A 23,999-nucleotide genomic window follows, 5' to 3' on the forward strand; every position below is an offset into this window, starting at 1 on the left:
AGCAGTGTCATCAGTCTTACACAAGAGTGTAATCTGTCCTACAATTTTGAAAAACAAGAAAGATTTTGGTTTGAAATCAAATTTCCGCAATCATCAACCATGCACGCAGGAATGCACAAGTAGGCTGTGTTGTTGCGGCAGCCTCGCCAGCCTTAGGGTACTTGATGTTCAAATGTGGTATGCAAAGTTTAACGGGCGAAAACTCCACACAGGCTATGAAAGACGCTGTAGTAAAGAGCTCCGGAACCATTTTGACCACCTGAGGATCTTTAGCGCACACTGACATTGCACAGCATACAGGCCCCTCTTAACCCAGGGAGCACAGATAATTGGCCCAATATTGGAAATACATTGGCAAGGCTTGGTCCTATGAAGGACCATGGTAATAACATCCATTTTCATTCAATGCTGGGGCCAAGTACCTGCGCTGCTCGGGTTATGTTTCACCTCCATCGAAAGGCGATTGCTGAGCCCATGTCCTTTTGGTCGGCAGCCAAACACCTTAGCCACTTAGCCACCACGCTGGGCAATTACGCATCCTGAGCTAATGATCCACCTTCACTGCCAGAAACACACACGCACAAAACAGCTTTTTCACTGAAAGAGAACTGCTAACCCTTAGCAAAAAAAAAAAAAAAAGGGAAAGACAGATTAGCTGTAATCTGTTTCAATGCAATGCAGTAAGCCTTGACAAAACCAGACAAGGCAAACAAGTACAGTCGTGCTCAATTATGACTTGCAACGTGACCGATGTGAACCGAGATTTTCGCTTCATAGTAAATCAATGCGACTCCATACAGAGCACCCAATAAGCACAAAGATTCAGTGCACTTAGTTTTTTTCTTTGGTTGACATGTAACTGCATCAATTGACCGCACCACTGTGCCTGAACTGCTTTGAGAACTGAGCTCCTGTCATATCACTTGGGCTGTATGCAGCTCATACTAAGCAAGATAGTGGGTGTGGAAAGTTTAGTTTAGTTTATGGGGTTTAACGTCCCAAAGCGACTAAGGCTATGACAGACGCCGTAGTGGAGGGCTCCGGAAATTTCGACCACCTGGGGTTCTTTAACGTGCACTGACATCGCACAGTACACGGGCCTCTAGAATTTCTCCTCCAAAGAAATTCCAGCCGCCGCGGCCGGGATCGAACCCGCGTCTTTTGGGTCAGCAGCCGAGCACCATAACCGCTAAGCCACCGCGGCGGCCAGTGGGTGTGGAAAGGTCTCGCTGAAAGACACAAGGGGTGACACTTCTCATACTGAGCGTGACAGTACATTTGGGAAGGTTTATGGTTTAGGGATGTTTAACGTCCCACAGTGACTCAGGCTATGAGGGACGCAGAAGTGGAGGGCTCCGGAAATTTCAACCACCTGGGCTTCTTTAATGTGCCCTGACATCGCACAGTACATGGGCCTTTAGAATATCACCTACATAGAAATTTGACTTCCACGGCCGGGATCAAACGCGTGTCTTTCGAGTCGGCAACTGAGTGCCATAACTACTGAGCCACTGTGGCGGCTCAGTAAGTATGTGTGGGAAGGTCTGTGAAAGAAACAAGGGGCGATGTGGCTGAATTTCTTTGGAGGAGAAATTCTAGAGGCCCGTGTACAGTGCGATGTCAGTGCACGTTAAAGAGCCCCAGGTGGTCGAAATTTCCGGAGCCCTCCACTACGGCGTCCCTCATAGCCTTAGTCGCTTTGGGATGCTAAATCCCCACAAATTACAAATCAATTTTCATTAAATTTTTTTTGTTAGAACTGCCCGAGAGTGGAACAATTTATGATCTGGCACTGTTTATATCTCATCAAATGATGTTTTTTTTCCGACACGTCCATATTTGACACCTTAGCTGCCCCGCAGTAATGCCCTACACGGTGATGCAGGTAACCGATAAACAAGTAAACAAAACGCAGCAACAAGAAGAATGGATAAAAATTCAGGGGGGCACTTTGTTGACCTTAAGTGTGGTGAGGCGAAAGCCTTAAGCGCGGTGTTGCTGCTTTTGTCACTGATGTGTGGTTAAGATGTTAAGCGTCGCCTCTATGAGCTGAACATGACAGTGTCTTGCAACGCTGCCAGGGAGTCCACAGAATGCCAGTTCTACGCCTTGCTCGTCGGTAAATTGGTTTTTGAGGAAAGGAAATGTATCTGTCTCTCATATCTCATATCTTAGTAGGACTGAACTGTCCCACCTACTTGGAGCATCACTATACGATCCCTTTAATTGGTTGCGTAGTTACTAGCCAAAGTACAATTGGCCCCATTTGAAATTCGCGCATTGTGACGTCACGACCGTTTCGACCAATTGAAAAGCGTGACATTTCTGTTGACAGCTCCTGCTTACAATGATGAGGCATTAAAGGCATCCGAAAGAGGGGCACAAACGAGAAGGAGGTGACAGCCGGGTGCCGCTTAGTATACCTGGTGGCTGTCCCTCAGCACGCAGTGGTCGGGAAACCTGTCCAGCATGGCATTGCAGATGGTGGCCATGGCAGTGGAGCTGGCGGCCTGCTCCTGGCCCATCTTGACGATGACCGTGAAGCCCTCGCCAAACTTGGACTTGAGGTGCTGCGTGGAGCCGAGGCACTGGAAGGAGCCGTTCACCATGATGGACAGCCGCTGGCAGAGGGCCTCACACTCCTCCATGCTGCAAGGACCACAACAAGTAAACACACGCTGGCTTCAACAGCAACAGCAATGAAAGATTTTCCCCCGGGTAAGTGGCAAGATAACCGCTGAGTCCTCAAGGGAAACTGGGTGGGTTCCAAGAGAAGGCAAGCGTAGCAGGGGACGGCAGAAAGTTAGGTGGGGGGATGAGATGAAGAAGTTTGCGGGGGATACGGTGGCCGCAACTGGCGAAGGACAGGGTTTATTATTAGGACAGGGTTTTGCCCTGCAGTGGGCGTAATCAGGCTGATGATGATGATGATGATGAAGTGGCGCTGCTACAGTATGCTGTGATCGCAAACTCGCGAATTCGCTTGCTTGGGAAGTGAGAAATTAGACGTGTGGGCCAGGGAGTTGGTACAGCTAGAGTGACGTGCTTCACGAGAAAAATGGCAGACATGATATCACAAACAGATGCGATGCATGAAAGAACCAGTAGACATGAAATTACATGCCATAGACAAGAGACACAACAGGCAAGACAAACATATGAAAGATGTGATATGCCAAACACGATTCAACTTGCATGACACACTGTGATGCAGACATGACAGATATGACAAGCTATATGTGACAGGCATGACATGTCAGACACAACAGACGTGACAGATATGACATTCTATACATGACAGGCATGACATGGCAGACAAAATAGACATGACTGAGACATGCAGACTTAACCCTTTCAGGCGGCATTTTTTGTTTTGACTGAAACCAATTATTTTTTTCACCTAAGTACAGTCAAACCCACTTATAACAATACCAGTTATAACAATATATCGGATATAACAATGGTCAGTTGCGGCACCGTCAGCTTTTGCATGTGTTCTATGGTATTTTCAGCACAACCCTGTTATAACAATTATTGGTTATAACAATGGTATTTCCATGGCACTTCAGTATTGTTATAAGTGGATTTGACTGTAGTATATTCAGGCCTCAAGAAAGGGAATTTATTTGTTAGTTTTCAAACGTGAAAGACCAGCAGGTAAGTTTTTACAACGATGTGGCAACGATGTGGAGAATTCCATAAAAAGTGTCAGACTTGCTAGAAACAATAACATCAAAATGTTCTCATGTGTCAGGTAAATACCCTAGGGATCGTGGAATCGCTTTGCGTTTTTCACATTACGCCTGAAACTGAGCAAAAACAACCGATGTTTTCACTCTCGGCAAAATCTGGCCACACAAAAATGGTGGACAAAGTGCTACCTAGCTCACTCTTATGTGAAATATTACTTACTGCATTCGTTACATGGTACAAAAAAAGCAACTTATTTGCAACAAGAAGGGTGCTCAATTTGACTGAAATAATGAAATCACTGTTAAGTGCTCCAGTTTCTCAGTTTCTCAGAAAAGGCTGTAAGTTTGCCGCTTACACAATTGTGTACGAAGTGCCTGAAAGGGTGAACAGACATGACATCCATGGCAGATATGACAGACATGCCTGTGCATCCTGAAAATAATGCTCCTAAAAAAGCCAGGGTGAAATGGTTGCAACTAAGACAAGGAAGGAACAGCTGTTAAGCATACTTTCCTCAACCTTTTGTTTCGTATCTAAGCCATCTTTTAAAGCCCACTCTGACTATCTCTTTGCATTACTGAGTGAAGCAACTCAGCCAGCAAATACTTTACTATCAACAAAATGAGCAGCTATGCTTCAATGGTTGAACCACTTCCAAAGGCTTCACTTGTTTCTGGACACACCATGCGAACCTTCAGTCCAATCTTCAGGATTCAAATTGAATACAACAGTTTTTTGACTAACATTTCATGTCATTCTATTTGACTTCCCTAGAAACACAAATTTTGCCATTCACACACCATAAATAAAAAATCTTAATAAAAAATCTTAACTTTGGCCACAAGAGCAACTCACCTGTGACTGGTGAGGATGACGGCAGCCCCCATCAACTTCTGCACGTCGTCGAGGCCTTGCCAGATCTTGCGCCGTGCGGCTGGGTCGACGCCGGCAGTCGGCTCATCGAGGAACACCACTGGAGGGTTTCCGATGAGGGCCATTGCAATCGACAGCTTCCGACGGCTTCCACCACTTCAGAGAGAGAAAGGAAGATAAAAGGATGTTGTAAGCAGGAAATAACTCTTCTCTTTTAAGAGCGTTAGCTCTTACTCGCCACGTTTTGAGATTTCGTGGGGTCTGCTACCCTGAGATCACAGCGCCATCTGTGGCTGTAACTAGAAAACAGCACATCTCGCACAGAGACTTGTAGCGCCATCTAGAACAGCATCGTAGAAACAATCACCTGCCGCATGCCAATGATGGCATCACGGTCCAGTATGGTGGATAGAGGTGGAACTATCTGAGTATGACGTATGAATCTTATTCATATCAATTCTGGTAAACCAAACAGCTAATGCTAGTTACTTCAACGTCTTTCAGATGGTGGCAGCCTTTTTTTCTGCTTTGCGATTTCAGGAACCTCGATTGTGTTTCTTGCATCAGCTGCAAAGTCCTCTGAAATCACAGAGCTCACACGAAACTAATTTTTGCTAGATGAAGAACAGCTGACTGACATGCCAAGAACAGAGCAAGCCAACAAATACAGTAAAACCTCATTGATACATTCCTGGTTCATATGATTTTCCAGTTCGTATGCTCAAAATCGCTGGCATTAAGGATGTCCCAGAGAGTTACACAATCATTCTCTCGGTTGATACATTCTCAGCTAACACAATTTCCCGGGTGCTAGTTTGGAAATTTCAAGCAATTCTGATCGCATTATATGGTTTGCGGTGAACCGCACACGTGCAAGCATAAAAGCAGCTCAAACATGGCGGCACGTGACATGAAGAGCTGGAATGCTGCAGCAGTCACCTGCCATGGTGTCTTCTCTGCAGTGCCCATGTGCAAAGGGGCAAAGAGCGCGTGCCTGATGAAACAATCAGGCACGTGACATTACACGCCCAAGGATCTGACAATGCGGGAAGTGGTTGAGGCCTTCCATATCGCAAAGGATCAGCACAAGTGCATCAGCAAAGCATCAGTTTGTCTAAGCGATAAATAGATTGCTTTCCTTGAGAATGCGTGTATGCACGTGCATCTCCGGGTGGTCTTTATTGTTGTGTTTTATCTGCATCAACACCTTTCATGCCCTTGAGTGTTCCTTTATATACGAAGGTTTTTAGCAAATAAAGCTGTTAGTTGAGAGTCAGCACTTGTCCTGAGTCTTTCTTTCTCTGCATGGTCCCTCATCTTTTGTGCTGTTTTACACTGAACCTGACACTGCGGGCATGACAATGCCAGGAGGGCCCCCTGTTGCCGGGCCGAAATATACGTTTCGTTTTCTGGGCTTCACCGCCAACTTGCCACGATGGCAGGTATTGACCCCCGACTAGCACGTTACTCGTCATTTCTTTTTCTTTTTAGAAGCAGCCCGGTGTTCTTGGCGCCAATCTTTGTTCCCCTCGTTCACATCAGTTTTGGTTTTCCTTCACGCCGGAACTTCGCGCCAATCATGAACTGCTCACTATTTTTGCGGTCGAGCCACCTCACGAGACTTCAGCACATTTTTGGCGTTTTTTTTCTCAAAGAACTGCGGCGGCAATTGAAATTATCCCGATTTTCGCATTAATGAAGGGGTTGAATTAATGAGCATTTACTGAATTAGTAAACAGAAATTGCCTCGTGTGATTAGCCTGGTTCTGGTAAATAATATATAATTGAGTTTCTCCTCTCATGCTGTTTCAAATTTGGTTTCAAAAGCTAAATGGTGGCCAAGAGGTCAGATGTAGTGAAGATGTAGTGGTCACCACCTTGTGGTTAGGTTCATAGTCAAGAGATGGCGCTAAGAGTAAGGGGGCGGGCACCTTTGCACATATTACGCGCGCGCGCGCACGCACGCACGCACACACACACACACACACACACACACACACACACACACACACACACACACACACACACACACACACACACACACACACACACACACACACACTCTCTCTCTCTCTCTCACTCTACCCAAGAGCAGCAATAAAGCTTTTTGTCGTCATTCCGAAGTTGGAGGGCGGGCATGATGGGAGTCGCTCGTCTCGTCAACTCAAACAGAACAATTTGCAGCCTAAAATGCTAATTAAAGTCTCGTATCGGACAAGCAGACCCTGAAAATATTTCCACACGTTGAAACCACACTTGGCCAATGCAAGGCTCACCTGTAGGCCTCAGTGATCTTGTCAGCGTGGGCCTGCAGATCGGCCAGGTTGATCATGTAGGCGACCACCGAAGGCACCCGGTGCACGGGGACGCCACGGATGAGTGCAAACAGTTCCAGGGTCTCTCGGCCAGTCAACTTGTCAATCTGGGCGTCAAACTGGGGGCAGTAGCCAATCTTGGACTGGAACTGCAATGGAAAAGCATTGCGACTGACTTTAGTGAGCCAGTAATCACTGGTAGGCCTGGCTAACTTGTACAAAAAATTAGCATAACGAATGTCAGGAACGCTGCAAAAAAAAAAAAAGAAAAGTGACACAAAGAGTGCTAGTAACACAGATGCAGCTCGAAAGGATGAAAAACAGATAAGGAAGAGAAAGAGCTTAGTTAACATTACTGACTGTCAGCAAAGAGTCCAACAGTTTCACTGACACATTATCAATGCAAGAGCCTTATATGGCTCTGTAGCATCAGCAAAAAGTGTCCGCAAATTTGTCTGCACGATTACGTCATTCTCTGAAGATAAATGTGTGAAAGTGTGATTGCGACAGATAGTGTGTGATAAAATGTTGCCGTGAGAAAAATATGGTTGATTAGGTATAATTAGCTCATTAATTAAACCTGAAAAAACGCAAGAAAATACACTTTGACGTCAAAATAGCCATGGAGTTCGATGTAGTACATGGACGTAAGAATAGCCACGGACGTCGATATAGTATATGGACGCTTTGCTTTCGCATTGCTCCAATGCGGGTCGCCGCAGTGATATCAAAAGTTTTTAACCGACATGTCACTGAAAGCTGCACAATGATGTCCAGTCTACAAAAAAAAAGAAAAAACGAAGGCCGTCAGCCAAAGGCTTGCGCAGCCTGCCTGCTGGTCATGCTACAAGCCAAGATGGAAACCAAAAAGTGAGTCTGCGTTACCATGTAACAATGCATGCCCCTCATAGCCACTCTGTACAGCCCGGCACTGTGCACGAATCCAGCAACGACTTTACACAAGGCGAATAGGGCAACACTGGCCAGCCAGATTGTGAGAGGAAACATGCAGGAACAAGCAGGGCTCAGCCCTTATCTTTTTTGTTTTACAGCAACAGCTGTGTAGGGCATACTGGGCAAAATGACGGCGCTGTCATTGGCGTTGTCCACACATCCACAGTGTAAAGTGCAGGGAGCTGTGACCCTGTATGACAGTGAGTATGAGCATGAGTGCACGTACCCGACCCTGCACCTACCATACTCCCCACTCCTGCATCCCATGACCGGTTACTGCATCCGGCTTCTCCACCTCCCCAAGCACAAGGCTGGCAGCAAAGACTAGATCAGAGCTTATCTGTGGGCGCTAATGAGAGTTAAGCTGCATAATTGCAACCGACATACCACACCCCGCCCAGTGTAACTAAGTGTAACTAAACGTTCTGAATGGCATCAGCGTTTCCCACCAACTCGGCTCTCGCAGAAATCTGCATTGCCATTAGGGCAAATGCCCGGTCAATATTTTTTAAGAATTACACACAAGTTCAACAAATATTGCTGATGGTTTATCTTTAGTTAAACCTGGCGTGTAAGCAAAAGCTTCATTCCCCTGGCTACGCTAAGAGTGCTGCTTGTGGTTGAAGCAATGACGAGACTCATGGTTAGGCTTAGGGGAGACACACTGATTCTTTGCTCGTGGATATTCCTGTGAAGGCACTCCGATGGTCAGTGAAGTAGTGAGACTTGGTGGTCGGGTGACCAATCTCTCGCGATCAACAACCATTAATTTAATTCCCACCTGCCAGAGTGGGAGCGCTGCCTATCTAGAGTGCGCGACGCACTCAGCGCTACAGACGACAAGCCACGTCTGAGTTGTCCGATACACCACAGCTTTTGCTCTCTAACCAGGTTCAGCAGCAGTTAAACCGCAGGTAATTTTCTACGTGTAACCATGTGCAATGAGGCTTTCGTGTACACACTTGGTTTAACCGGAGCTAAATCACCAGCAATTTTTTTGTTTGACCTTGACTTGGCCTTGACCTGACCTTATGGGCTACCTTGGTGTGGCACCATAGCAACACACCAAGGCTCTACTATGGTTTGACCTCTAAATTGTTTGAAGGTGAAAACCGCAAGCGCCCCGAAGAAAGCCCGAGGTCCCGTCGTGAAACTTTCACTTCAAAATCTTCACAGGTATTGTTCGCGAGCTGTCACCCCATCGGGGGAGAAGGCCTACCTCTTGAAGGTCATTCTGGAGGCTGGCTTCACCGAGGTAGGCATTGCCAGAGCTCATGGGCAGGTCGCCGGTCAGCATGCGGAAGGTCGTCGTCTTGCCAGCACCATTGACGCCCAGGAGGCCAAAGCACTCATTCTTGTGCACCGCAAAGGTCAGGTTGTCCACAGCCTACAAAGGATTTGAACAGTCATAAAAAAAATTATACTCCTGATTCGAAGTAAATTACGTACAGCAGACTTAACTGTGGGAGACAACACGGTGAGGGTGGGGGCAGACACCTTACATCCTTAGTCATTAATTCAAGAATAATTAAAAAAAATTATTAGCTCTAAGCTTACTGGCTTAGCGCATTAATCGGCGAAAGCTGACAGGCATTAGCGGTCGAGAAGCCTAGAGTGGCAGGCCCATTTTGATGTATCACAGGCGACTACCCGGTTGGGCATCTCAAAGGCCCATTTTGGTGTCCGCACGCTCATGTGGATACTCAGCTTTCTTCAACTTGTGGTCTTCAGTTTGATCACATTACCAGCACACTTCGCGTTACCAGCACATGTTACCAATAGCGGCACACTCCAGGGTCCGCTTGCACGAAGCAAACAGTCAGGTGGAAGTGGTGTTCACCTACAAATTGGGGCAGTTAAGCGCCTCTCCTTTTCTCAAAGCCAACCTAGGAAAGGACAGGTGCATAACGGGCTCCCTGTGTCCATGGACACTTCAATCACGCTTTGAGGTGCTTGGTGGTGGTGTCCACCTAAACCTTTAACCATTGTACTCTGGAAATTGCTTCCACTATATGGCTTGTACAAAGCTATTACAGCTTTTGATGTAAAAAAGAAACTGCCTAAACTAGGCTATGGTTTAGTTAAAACATTCGGCGATAGCCGTTTAATGGTTGCAAATCTCACGAGATGGCGGCTGCTACTTCGAGCTGACACCTCCGCCACTCTCGCTACTGCACAGCCTTCCTAGCATGAACCTCGTCTGAGACAACAGTTGAAGGCCCGCCACTTAGTCGTATCACGCCCCGGAATGTAAGCTGAAGAAAAATCGAGGGGCTGCTCCCATTACCCAGTATGCAGTGTGTATATGCCAGGAATACGGCACTACCTCTTTCTATCGGCATGCAAACGCAGTCAGTTTTGAACATTTAAAGGTGTGCTGAAGAGGAATCTGAACTTAAGTTTCTACCGCTGCAACTCTATCTACACGTTTCGACCGTTCATAGAAACTTCGAATTATTGCTCTGTGCAGCCGACTTGCCTAATTAAAATCTGACTAAACGTCCGGCTTCCGCCCTTATTTTTTAGTTCCCCGCAGACGGTGGGAGGAGCCGACCAACCTTTCAAGAAGTCCCGTGGTGGCTTGCCGCTCTGCCATCGGTGGAGTGATACGTAGTGATCGGCGAAAGCAAAGAGTCTACACATATTTTTACTTCTGTGGGCCTAATTTGCAGCTATGTAGTCCCTGACTAGATTTATTTATTCACGGAAAGCTAAAAAACAAAATAAAAGCAAAAGCAAAGCTGCTGCGTGACTACTTCATGCGATGGTTGACTCCTCCCACCGTCTGCGGGAATTAAAAAAAAAGGCGGGAGCTGGACGTTAATCCGATTTAAGTTAGGGAAATCAGCCGCACAAGGCAATAATTCGCAGTTTCTAAAATGCTCACAACGTGCAGATCGAGTTCCCGAGGCAAAAAGACGAGTTAAGATTCCTCTTCAGTGTACCTTTAACTAGTACTAAATAACTGATGGAAATAGTGACAAATAGGTAGAAAACAAAAAAGACAAAAGGAGGAAGACTGTCACCTGCAGAGCTCTGAAGTTCTTCTTCAGGTTGAGCACAACCAACGCTTCCTTCGCCATACGGCCGCTCCTGACCAGCTCCTCAACCGTGGCGCGCTCCGCCGCCACGTCGACGTCTTCCTCAGTGCTTGGTGCGTGGACACTCATCTCGATATCTGTGGATGAAACCGTCAGCCCGCCTTTCAGGCCAGCGACAAGTCTAAGCTGCAGACGAAGGCACACTAACAAGTTCTAGCACTAGTTGCGCTACGTTACCAGATGCACTCACGCGACACTCTAGCCACTAGACAATTATTACTCTCACAAAATTTCTCCGTTACATCACCAGAAAATTGTGGTTTGGTTTGGTTTATGGGGTTTAACGTCCCAAAGCGACTAAGGCTATGAGAGACGCCGTAGTGGAGGGCTCCGGAAATTTCGACCACCTGGGGTTCTTTAACGTGCACTGACATCGCAGCGTACACGTTCCTCTAGAATTTCTCCTCCAAAGAAATTCAACCGCCGCGGCCGGGATCGAACCCGCGTCTTTCGAGTCAGCAGCCAAGCACCATAACCGCTGAGCCACCGCGGTGGCGCCAGAAAATTGTTTTCTAATATACATATCTTTCCTCTGAATCTTACGAAAAGGCTGCAGGGTTCAGAAAACTTGGCAGGAGGCTGGTTCAATGTTCACTGCGTTCCTCCCCGGCTGTTACAGGTCAAGACATTCTCACAACTTTTTTGCAAAGCAGCATCGATTTCGGTTTTGAATTTTCGCGATGCAATTTTCCCACCCTCCAGCTGTGCAAAACGCTGGATCAAAGCAAAGGCGCATGTCATTAATACAAAAACAAAGACAAGAGGCATGCAGGCTAAAAGGAGGGGCAAACTTCTCCAACGCACCCTGGCGCAGCCTGCCACCGGAGAGGGACCTGATGCGGTACCAGATGCCGTAGACGTTGGACTCGAAGAACGCCAGCAGCAGGAAGAGCCCAGTGCCGACACAGAAGAGGTACAGCATCTCCCGGCCGCTGCCCCAGCGGTCCGTGCTGAACGCCGAGTGGGGAATGTAGCAGTACGTGTCGTTGCCACAATCTGAAAGGGACACCAGGTGATACTTTGATTTGAGCTAGTTGGTTGTAGCATGACATGTTTACGCAAAAAGCGCACTGGCGCTAAAAGACGGAGACAAAGCACACAACACACAGGACTGGCGCCATGCAGTCCTGTGTGTTGTGTGCTTTGTCTTCGTCTTTTAGCGCCAGTACGCTTTTTGCGTAAACATGTCACACCAAGTGACAACGGCATGTTCCTGTTGCAATGATGAATGACCGTTTAGTCCTCCAGCTGGTTACAGCTAATCTCATGAAATATCCACGGTCGCATTCACTTGCTTTTGCAATTCGGGCTTAGCACACTGAAAACTGCAACAATCACAGGCAAATCAATATGCCATGTATTGGCAGTTTATGAGTCTACAGCTGATGAATTATAATTCTCTATGCATTTCATGTGTTCAGCTAATTATACTGATCATTCACTAATAGCCCGCATGATATTGCCGCGTATCATTGCAGCGTCCGTTAGTTCGCGCAAAGCCGCAGAAAAGGGGTGTTATCATTTTTGTTCGTGACGCGAGAAGCGACCGGTCTAATCTCGATTGTTCACAGCCATGAACAGCTGCATCTACGTGTTTCCAGATTACTCTAGATGATCTCAACCTGTTATCTCGAAGTTTCCTTGCCGGCTTTAAATTGAACGATGCCGCTAGCAACGGGCATTCGTAGATCGACGACCGACGAGCACGTTTGTTGCTTACGCCGCCGCCGAGTGATTCAGTTCTTTTGCGGGCGCAAGTCAGCCCAAATAAAGAGCTTCGTTTCCAAGACTGGTTGGTGTCTTCCTGACCGCTGGACTGCCGTCACTACAACGTGACAATATGCACCAGTCAACCTTTACTGACCCTGGGACAATGTCTGCACCAGTTTGATAGGGCCCATCACCGAAACAAAGGACTCAAAATCAGAATTAAGCCAGACAAAGGCATATACATAATAGTGCAATGTCACGCACAACCAGCTGCAAAGGTAGTACAGCTGACAGTTCAGAATGGCGCCAGGCTGTTCATTCACATTGCTGCCGATGGCATTCAGAGATTACCTATGCCTATGTTTTAAAATGAGAATACTGTGTCAATGGCAAACTGATAAACAAGGTTAGACCTTTCATGATGTGAAGCAGGCTAGGCCTGAATTGCCCAGCACGCCAGTGGGCAGTCAGTGCAGGAAGTATGGCGCTAGCCCAGCTGCCCCCTTGTAGATAGAGTAGGCAACCATTGAGATAAATGCCAGTTATCGTAAAAACCCGCGTATAATACGAGGTTTTTTTCCCATAATTAGCGTCCTAAATTTCCGCCTCGTACTCTTTGCGGATCTGAACAAAAATTTTCGAAGTTGCTCGAAGTTTTGGTTTCGTTTTTGCAGCGTGGCTACGGCTTGGCTTCGCTATTGGCGCGTGGCTACGGCTTGGCTTCGCTATTGACGCGTGGCTACGGCTTGCCTTCGTTACTCTCGACAAACGACGTCACGACGTCGTTTCTTTGTTGATCCGTTGGGTGCGCCGGGGGGTCGCGGTGTGCCGTGCGCCTGTTGACAACGCACGTGCTCGCATGTAAGGCATGCTTCGTGAAGTGGATATTGTTTTAGAGAGCACGATGTCACGGTCTCGAAAACAGTACTCGGCTACTTTCAAGCGATTTTGGCTGCGGAGAACATGGGCAACGGTGCGGCCGGGAGGCAGTTTGGTGTCGTCGAAGGAAGCATTCGTGGATGGCCACAACAGAAAGAAGCCCTTTTCGCGTGCAGCGGAACGCGACAAAGCTTTCGCGACCGTTTGATGGTTGTGTAAATAAACCGTTCAAGGACGCAGTCAGGCGGTGCTACGCAAAGTGGATGCGCTCAGGTGAGCCTGCAGTGACGCCAACCGGGCGGCTGAAGCGGGCTTAAGAAGTGCGGCATCTCGAACGCCCTCGATGGCACGGAAGATGAGTACATTTGGGATGATTTGTCGGACAAAGAAATGTCCGAAGAAAGCGCTACTGAAGAACAAAGTAATTGGATTGAAGTGCGGGATGCGATTTGAATAAATGTCTTCTATGAGCTTGTGTTACTCGTATTATACGCGGGTGAAACTTTTTTTCCCATTTCGCGTCTCTAAAACTTAGCCCCGTATTATATTCGGGTTCGTATTATACGCGGGTTTTTACGGTACTTTCCTTTCCTTTCTGGTGCAAACATGCAAAGCAGGCATGAGGCACTGATGCAGTGTGGCAAAATCAAACGTTGCCGACAGGGTAGTACTGTTAAACCTAGACGTAATGAAATTCAGTGTAATGAAATCCTCGATGTAACGAAGTAATTAATTTTCCGCAACTCCGCGTCCATAGAGCTCCATTTAATTTTCAGCTCCAACACAACTTTGTAAATTGTGCCCCACTTTCAATGCAAGGAAATTTCACTGCTGGCTCGAAACGAACCCGAGGAAAAATTTAACCGCCTGTTCATGTGGTTCAGTGTACTGAGCACCGAAGCGTGCACGGGAGCATTCGCACAAAAGTGGGCACCATCGGCTTACAGATACAGGGCACACAGGCAGATGGAAACATTGGAAATGATCTGATCTGATCAGCCGCCTGCTGCGTCATCTGGTGTAGTACGGACACAAATGGCACGAGCGTCAGTGCAGCCAACCAGGTGGTCAGCTCGCAGCTCTACCTCGCCCAAATTCGGTGCCGAAGACAGTGTGCCATGGTTATCTTGTTCACGGATTCCTGAAGCTTGCTAAAAAAAAAACTGGAGAAGTCAAAGCTCTTGGCACACCCGTTGGCCATGAAGCTAGTCTTATGCCTCACATCTCACAACCTCGTTTCTTATTTGGAAAAGACGCACAAGACAGATTCAGCATAGCACAATCCGCATTCTACTACCGCCAACCGCTCACGTAGGGACCCAGCTACAACTGTACACTGTCAGGCGTGAACCTGCACCTGGCTAGTCGGAGCCATCTGCGCGCGTGGAAGAAAAGCTCTCTGTGGATTGTGCTATGCTAAATCTTTGGTGCTTGCAATGGAAAAGCGACGAGGCATGGGGTGGGCCTTATTTCATTTCATTAGGCACACTTTTGAAGGAGGCGGAACGCAAAAGGCAAAAGGCGCCCATCCGTGTACTGTGTGACGTCAGTGCAGGTTTGAAGATCCCCAGACCACCACTACGGCACCTCTTTCTCTCTTTCTTCTTTCCCTCCTCCCTTCTTCCCTTCCCTTACGGCGCGGTTCAGGTGTCCGCCGAGGTACGTGAGACAGATACTGCACAGATACTGCGCCATTTTCTTCCCGCAAAAACAAATTTACCAATTTATCTGGGTGCACTTTTTCCACTCCACCTGAAAAGCAGTAAAAGAAGAGAAGTCAGCGTGGTTCCCCGCCACTTCCCTCCCTCCCTCCTTCCCTCCCCCTCTTCCTTCCTTCCTCCCATGAGGTGACAGCAGGGTGCACTGTTGTAATGACGATGTGCTCAGGGACTTGCAAGAGGACGACGATAACAGCAAAACTAAAACTCAAGGTGAGTCTTCCAGTCCTCATCACTCGCAAGGTGCTAGACATAATACATGTGTGTCAAGGCAGTTCGTGAGCTGGCAAGACGCAGCGAAACTTTTATGGGCACATACACGACGCACTGACAGTGAAGAAAGTGCGAAAGTAACAAACCACTTTCGGTGCAAATAAAGGCTTTCACTAAAACGCAGACGATCCGGCAACACATTTTGGAGGATTGTATCGAATTTTCATTTTGTAGAATCTCAATGTTATTACGTAAAGTTCTGATTTTACTGGCTTTGTTACCAAATTTTGACTTTCGTGCCATGTCGTGAAATGCACCTGATGAATCAGGGCAACAACATTTCCGGCACATCATTTGGAGCATCAGATGACTTCAGGCTCATGCGTGTCCCCTGCTTAAGGTGCAGTCAAGCGAGCAGACATGCACCTCACCAAAGCTGAAATGCCTTTGGCTGGCAACACTGTAAATTTCGCAGACAGTACGCAGGATGAAAAAAAAACAAGGGGATGTGCTCGTTACACCTTTACGACCTGAAACTCTACGCACCCTGGCAGCAGACCTCGATGCCCATGATGGGAGCCAGGGGGCAGTAGCTGCTGAGCAGGGTGGGTGTCAGCTTGGAACACTTCTCGGCATCACCCCCGATCTCGTGGATGTTGGAGAAGCCCCAGGTGACGGCGAACCCCGGCACTAGCCGCAGGACCCCCATGGACTTCTGCACGGCGTCATCGTTGATGCCCAGCATGGGGAACTTGGCGAGGAACGAGACGACCGCCATGACGATGCTCAGCATCACACCTGCCGCGACACGGAAGACAAAAACGAAAGCACGGACATGAGGTAAGGAAGGAAATACAGAGATTCAATTGGTGTGGCATATGTAGGGCAGGTAGTGACAGCTGATCCGGATCATGAGAGGGAAATAACTGGAAGAATAAGAGTGGGGTGGAGCGCATATGGCAGGCTCTCTCAGATCATGAATGGCAGTTTGCCAATATCCCTCAAGAGAAAAGTACGCAACAGATGTATTTTAACAAAACTTCTGTTTGGGCTAGATGGTGCATAGCTTATTAATGAAATGAAATTTAAGCGCACACGAAAAACGCACACAAGAGGAGGATACACACAGGACAGGTGCTAGTCACACAGGATAGGATACACACAGGATAGCGCCTGTCCTGTGTGTATCCTCCTCTTGTGTGCGTTTTTCGTGTGCGCTTAAATTTCATTTCATTAATAACAGATGTATCTTACCGGTACTCACCTATGGGGCAGAAACGTGGAGGCTAACAAAGAGGGTTCAACTTAAGTTAAGGACAACGCAGCGAGCTATGGACAGGAAAATGATAGGTGTAACGCTAAGAGATCGGAAGAGGGCAGAGTGGGTGAGGGAACAGACGCCGGTTAATGACATCCTAGTTGAAATCAAGAGGAAGAAATGGGCATGTAATGCGAAGGCAATATGACCGCTGGTCCTTAAGGGTAACGGAGTGGATTCCAAGAGAAGGCAAACGTAGCAGGGGGCAGCAGAAAGTTAGGTGGGTGGATGAGATTAAGAAATTTGCGGGAATACGGTGGCCGCAACTGGCGAACGCCAGGGTTAATTGGAGAGACATGGGAGAGGCATTTTGCCCTGCAGTGGGCGTAGTCAGGCTGATAATGATGATGATGTCGGCAATTGGTACCAAGTCATCTGTTCTTGTGAGAAAATTGACCGTTCCATTTTATACTGGTCCTGCCTGCACAAAGCAGTACACTTTATCACAAGGCGGGGGGGGGGGGCTCACATTTCGGCAAATGCAAACATTGCCTTGCTTGTTGGTTCATGGCGTGGTTCACGGTGCAACCTGTAGGCCGGGCAAACTATACTCACTGCTGACCCTTTCTAAAAGTTTTTGCGAGAAAAATTTCAAGACACCTGCATATCATGGCAAAAACTTTTGGATACAATCAGTGATGAACATACGTCGCCCACTACACGATATAAAAAATTCCAACCAAACCAACAATTCAAGATGTGCAAGTTTGAGTTGATGATTCATTAAAACAAGCTAAAAGAAAAGATAGATTTCATATCCGAAGCTGTCATTACACCTCACGTTTACTTTCTATTTTTGCATACATTTATAAGTAACTTTCCTGCTCTTAAATTATTTTCTGTTCTTTTTTTTTTCATTACAAGCAGTAGCATTTGTAGCATTTTCATGCCCATTCAGCATTTTCATGCCCATTCACTGGGGCATGCGTGAGTTGCGAGAAGACCCTTTCAGTGATGCATCTACTGTTTACACAACAGCTAGCATTCAGTGCAGTGTTGCTACCCTGTTCAGGTCCCTCTTTGGTATCAGTCACCTTCACCATCAGCAGAGTTCAGACCCCTGCAGAATAAGCTCCTCACTCAAGTCTGTAACCACATATCTCCACCCAATTTCCTTTCACCGTTTCCATATCCGTGATGTCCAATCTGCTACTATAATGGGCCACAGGCCATAGGTGGGCCACTTCTTCCTCTTGATTTCAACTAGGATGTCATTAACCCACGTTTATTCCCTCACCCACTCCGCCCTCTTCTGATCTCTTAACGTTACACCCATCATTTTCCTTTCCATAGCTCGCTGCATTGTTCTTAACTTAAGCTGAACCCTCTTTGTTAGCCTCCACGTTTCTGCCCCATAGGTGAGTACCGGTAAGATACACCTGTTGTATACTTTTCTCTTGAGGGATATTGGTAAACTGCCATTCATGATCTGAGATAACCTTCACCAGGGTGGAAATTTGGGCAAGTCGGTATTGATCCATAACATAAGAGTAGCGCAAAACCAGGACGACGGACACAAGGGGAGAGAACACACACCAACAACACAGGCGCTAACTTCCGACTGACGAAGAAAACCAAACCCAACCAAGTGAACGGAACGTGAGCAAAAGTAGCGCATGCGCTGACCTAAGAGAAAATATCTAAAAAAAAGGTGCGATGAAATGCGATAAAAAATGTGATATCACGGATGTTTTGAACCCAAGAAGGCCAGCTCTTGGGTAAGAGTAGAGATAACCTAACTCGCCAAATTGTGGAAGCTGCACAGATTGCTGCCTTACAAGATAACTGCGTTAGTACTCCGTCCATTTCCTTGTCTAAACGAGAGCTGGCCTTCTTGGGTTCAAAACATCCATGATCTCACATTTTTTATCGCATTTTATCGCACCTTTTTTTCGATATTTTCTCTTAGGTCAGCGCATGCGCTACTTTTGCTCAGGTTCCGTTCACTTGGTTGGGTTTGGTTTTCTTCGTCAGTCGGAAGTTAGCGCCTGTGTTGTTGGTGTGTGTTCTCTCCCCTTGTGTCCGTCATCCTGGTTTTGCGCTACTCTTATGTTATGGGTCTGAGATAACCTGCCATATGCGCTCCACCCCATTCTTATTCTTCTAGTTATTTCCCTCTCATGATCCGGATCAGCTGTCACTACCTGCTCTAAGTAGACATTCTCTCTTACTACTTCCAGTACCGTGCCATCAATTTCGCACTGCAGTTCCCTCGCTAGGCTGTTGAACATTACTTTGGTTTTCTGCACGTTAATTCTTAGCCCCACCGTTCTACTCTGCCTGTCTAGCTGATTGATCATGCTTTGCAGTTCATATTGCTCGCATTACTTTTGTTCAATAAACTTGACTTGACTCTGCAATACTGGGTCGATTAGCTGTGCTGCTGAGGCATCATTCCTCTTGTCTTTTCATGCTGCAACCTAAGCTGTCATCTACAGAGCACTTCGTGTCAAAGCACTTCTGCATCTTTGTTCGGGTGACCTACCGGTGATGACGTTGATGGTGGTCAGCAAAGAGTAGCCCGAAGAGGGCTTCTTCTTGATGTACGAAAAGAGGTAGCTGAACGGAATGGCCGCCCAGCCATAGAGGAGGAAGAGGATGTACGTGGCAGCTGAAAGAAACGAGACAACATGTGAAACTTCATTCATCGCCAACACACATGCACCCACTTTCCTTCCTGAGCTACCACTAAAGAAAAGCACATTTCAACATCAACCATGCTCGCAACAACCACATTTGCCGCTCTAAGCCTGCAGTTTAAAATTCCACGGACATTTAAGATTCTCGCGTTGATGGGTGCGTACAGTTCTTCAAAAACTACCTAGTGGGAAAAGAAGCGTCGCAGCCCATGCGAGTTTCTTAAAAAGCACTTCACCCATGAAGAGAATGTTGGCAAGTTTTGCTTTAGCTAGTGTTTGGCCGGAATTGCAGATTCAGCTGCAGAAGTGTGGCTACATCTCAATTCAGATGCGTAAAGTTGAGCTCAGGCAATTATACATGCATTTTAAACAATAGCGACCACACTGCAGAAACGCTTCGCATTCTTCGCTCCCACAGGAGGCTGAATGGTCTTGAAGTTTGGCGAATTTCTGAAGTGCTGTTCTTCAGTGCTGTTCATGACTACAACACCAACTAGCCCAAGCATTTGCCTCAACTTCAGAGGTGTGCGAATAGCGGTTCTGTGGTTCAATGTGAAATCAAAGTGAACAGTGATCCCCCAATGATTTTGACCACACCTTTGAGGACAGGCTGCAACCCCAACTCCCCCCCAATCCCCTCACTTCCAAATGAAGATCGCAGGGTCCCTTTCGTCCCCGACATCCCAAGATTGAATCAAGTGCCAGCAAAAAACAAAAAGCTCCGTTTTCAAATTCAATCTTATCCGCAATAAATGCGTCTTTCACTGCTAAGAAACATAAACAAAGCCAGAAAGAGCTTTGGAGTTGATTTTTAAGAGAGAGCTCTGCTCCTCGGGGTACAACTTCCAATTTAGATACGGATGAGACAACGAACTTCAATGCCTCACAAGGTCAACCCAAATTTAATGGCGTTGTGGTATAGCCCAAGCTATGGTGGTATGACAACGTGATCATATGACTATGACACTGGGTACTTGACCTTGACACTGGATGTGAGACAGTGGGCACCACATCGACGATGACCTTCAACGCCTCACAAGATCAAATTGAACTAAACTGCGTGGAGGTATGGCCCAAGCTATGGTGGTATGACCAAGTGATCATATGAGTATGACCATTGGGTACCTGACCTTGACCCTTGCCCTAGACATTTGATGTGAGACAGTGGGCACATCAACAATAACCGTCAATGCTTCACAAGGTCAAACTGAACTTAACTGCGTGGTGGTATGGCCCAAGCTATGGTGGTATGACCAAGTGATCATATGAGTATGACCATTGGGTACCTGACCTTGACCCTTGCCCTAGACATTTGATGCGAGACAGTCGGCACATCAACAATAACCTTCAATGCTTCACAAGGTCAAACTGAACTTAACTGCGTGGTGGTATGGCCCAAGCTATGGTGGTATGACCAAGTGATCATATGAGTATGACCATTGGGTACCTGACCTTGACCCTTGACCTAGACATTTGATGCGAGACAGTGGAGACCATGTTTGACAGAGCTTTCGCTCGCATAACTAGGATTAAGCCATGTTGAACCTTAGCCATTTTTTTACTAAAATGGCAATTAGATACAGTTGTCCTCAGTGCACCTCAAAATTAACTTTAATTTTTATTTTTGCAGCAAGTGAGACGGCATCCTTGAGGACTTTCAAGAAACCGCACCTGGCACGTCGGGGCTCGAGGTGTAGACCCCGTTGGGGTTGATGACCAAGAGCGGGATCATGACAACCGTGCTGCACACAGCGAAGACTGCGAAGTCCCAGAGGAATGTGACGCCCCAGAAGAGGACGCCTGGGACTCCGGCCATCAGCTGCAGCAGCTTGGCCTTGGACACCCGCTCATGGGTCGGAAAGAGCACAAACGACGACGACAGGAACGCCAGCGCAGTGGGCACAAAGACGGCGGCTAGAATGCGGGCTGCTTGGTCGTACTGGCAGAGAGAGAGAGAGAAAGAAAGAGTAGTGAGCGACCGCCTCCTGCAGAGAACCTGCTAACCTGTGCTGGTTGCTGACCACTCACTAAATGCACACGCAACTCACTTGTTGGTTACTTCCAATGTGACAACAATTCACTTCACTTCACTTATTCACCTTAAAGACCCCCTTCAGGGGGAATTACATAAGGGGTGGGTTAATATATTCAACAATAATAAACACATGTCATTGCAGTACAATACAAGTGGTTACAGCTGATAAGAATTCGAAGATGGGCACGTGATGGCGGCAACATCGGCGCGGAGGGCATTCCAGTCAACAATGGTGCGGGGAAAAAAGGAACCTGAAAAAGTTGCAGTGCGCGATAGAGGCCGGGCGATCTGAAACGGGTGTGCAGTGCGGTGAGATATGCAGGTCGGATGAGAAATGTAAGGTGTTTGATTCAGAGTGCTATGAAAAAACTTGAGGAGCAAACACATGCACGCGACGTGACGGCGAGCTTCAAGGCTTTCGAGACCGAATTATTCTTTAGAGATGAAACGCTGATCGTATATGAATATGCAGAATGAAAGAAGCGAATGGCGCAGTTTTGAACTGATTCGAGTACATTTGTTAGGTATATTTGGATTCCAGGTGTGGATTAGGTGTGGATTCCAGATGGGACTGGCGTACTCAGAGTTTAGGTCTAATAAGGGTTTTGTAAGCTAGAAGTTTCACGTGCTGCGGTGCATGACGAAGATGACGTTTTAGGTATCCTAGAGATCTGTTAGCAGATATGATTGTGATAATGTGTGTTCGCCAAGAAAGATCGCTACAGAGTGTTACACCGAGGTACTTGAACGATTGGACGCTTTCTATAGATGAGTTGGCAGCTACACATACATCTATATTCTCTCTTTTTGCCACCAAGTTTGGTTATTTTTGTGGTGAAGTATTAGTGAATTACTGATATGAACTTGCTCAACTGCACTAGTGACTTCAGACCGCAGACTTCTCTGAGAAGGTTGTCGTCAGATGGAAACATCTGACTCTATTCGGACACGGGTGCTGCATATTTGCGTGTGCACTGTTAGGAATATCTGCCACTCCCACTGTCTATTCTTCTGTAGTGTAACCCTGGTGCAAAATCGGTCCAAGAATGTTTGTGCATTATGCATTAGAATCCTAATGATACGAATCTCATGGGGCCGCAAAAAAGATTCGTATCATCCGAAAATTGCTATCATCAAAGGCGAACAAATTGTACGCAGAAGCAAAGGCGATGCATTCATGCAAATCTGTCCAGAGCTAACTGGATTTATTTACAGGCATGCGCTGTAGCTTGCTGCTTGCAGTGCGTACGACACGTTTAGCAATTGCACTGTAAGCAGCGTACGGGTAGTGCTTAGTGCTCGAGGGTTCGGTCATGACTTGCGCGTTCATATCGTCTGCATTAATGTGGGAGAGTGTTCGAAACACCCAAAATTCTGTAAGCTGTATACATGCGCTGAGGGCGGGGAATTTTATAAATTCGTACCATCATGAATCTATTAACTGCCCTGATTGTATCACTGAGATTCCACTGTATTTTGCGGCCAGTTTTCTACACACATGCGTCCGATTCATCAAGACTGCCAGAGGAAGCAAATATTTTTAGTCCTTTTAGCCTTTGGTTCTATCCTTTCGTTCTCATATAGGCGAAAGAAGAAAGTGCTTCAAAATTCAAACGAGAAACAAGAAAAGAAATCTTCACTGCATGAACCAAGAATTCAATTAAAACTAGAACACATGTGAAGCAGAAAAATAAGCTATTTTCATGACAAGAAACAAAAGGCACATAGACAAATGGAGCACAATAAAAAAAGAAACAAATGAAACGAATGGCAAGTGCGCTCACCGATGCCACTCCGATCTGTTCCGAGAGCTCGCCCGGGAGTGGCCAATTGGTGACTTGCACCCTGGCCGTGGCTTTGCCAGTGGCGTACTTGAGTGCGGCCGTGTGCGCCAAGTTGAGAGACATGGAGCCAATGTGGTACGGCTCTCCATTGTACCAGGCCACTGCCTTCCCGTTGTCCACAGTTTCACCCCCAACAAGGTACCTGCATGCCGAGCAAGGCATCCGCTTACCAAGACGCTTCAACAAGTCGAGACAGGAAGTGCCCTTCAAGTGCCCTTCAAGCGCCCTTCAAGTGCACTTCAAGTGCCCCGGAACACTTCCAGGCCACCTTGCGTCACCTTTGTCACGTCAAGGGCACCTCCGGCCAGTGCAGCTCTGGAGACGAAATGTAATGTCACCGGGTAATGACCTTGCCAGAGGTGAGCATGTTAACGGACTCAGCACCAAAAAAGAGTCAAGTACCTAAGATGCTGCGCGTACTATTATCTCCATGAACACATTTCATTATCTCGAGAAACTGAATGCTGGGTCACGGACGACAACGAATACACAAAACAAGTGCAATGGTAGATGATGAACAAGTACATCTCTTCGTGAATGCAGCGCAGAATAGACGACAAACAGACAGGACAAATACAAACTCCTCCACTTCCAACATCACCGCCTGTGTTTGCCTAGCTGCTGTATGTTTCATTCTCGCTGCATTCAAGCACGGATGTACCAAGAAGCCCAATCAGACACCCGAGATAAAGTATGCAGGAAAAGTG

The 23,999-nt window shown here is 47.0% G+C and overlaps 1 protein-coding gene across 5 annotated transcripts in view; it reads right to left on the reverse strand.

Annotated features, from left to right (window-relative positions):
* The window catches only part of LOC149329039 (phospholipid-transporting ATPase ABCA3-like), a 93,579-nt gene that overhangs the window by 9,358 nt on the left and 60,222 nt on the right, over window positions 1-23,999 (reverse strand). For 4 of the 5 annotated variants that reach the window (XM_089560085.1, XM_089560084.1, XM_089560080.1 and 1 more), the window contains 10 exons: window positions 23,233-23,434; window positions 21,085-21,352; window positions 19,260-19,385; window positions 16,003-16,254; window positions 11,741-11,932; window positions 10,862-11,037; window positions 9,055-9,222; window positions 6,843-7,030; window positions 4,549-4,722; window positions 2,424-2,649 (listed from right to left, as the gene is read on the reverse strand). In XM_089560085.1, the coding sequence (XP_089416211.1) occupies window positions 2,424-2,649; window positions 4,549-4,722; window positions 6,843-7,030; window positions 9,055-9,222; window positions 10,862-11,037; window positions 11,741-11,932; window positions 16,003-16,254; window positions 19,260-19,385; window positions 21,085-21,352; window positions 23,233-23,434 (1,972 nt within the window). The remainder of the gene's footprint in view (window positions 1-2,423; window positions 2,650-4,548; window positions 4,723-6,842; window positions 7,031-9,054; window positions 9,223-10,861; window positions 11,038-11,740; window positions 11,933-16,002; window positions 16,255-19,259; window positions 19,386-21,084; window positions 21,353-23,232; window positions 23,435-23,999) is intronic. The other variant, XM_089560081.1, reaches the window with a different exon arrangement.

The sequence above is a fragment of the Amblyomma mixtum genome, chromosome 9 (genome assembly GCF_055824585.1).
Source record: "Amblyomma mixtum isolate Tamu chromosome 9, ASM5582458v1, whole genome shotgun sequence".
Lineage (NCBI taxonomy): Eukaryota > Metazoa > Arthropoda > Arachnida > Ixodida > Ixodidae > Amblyomma > Amblyomma mixtum.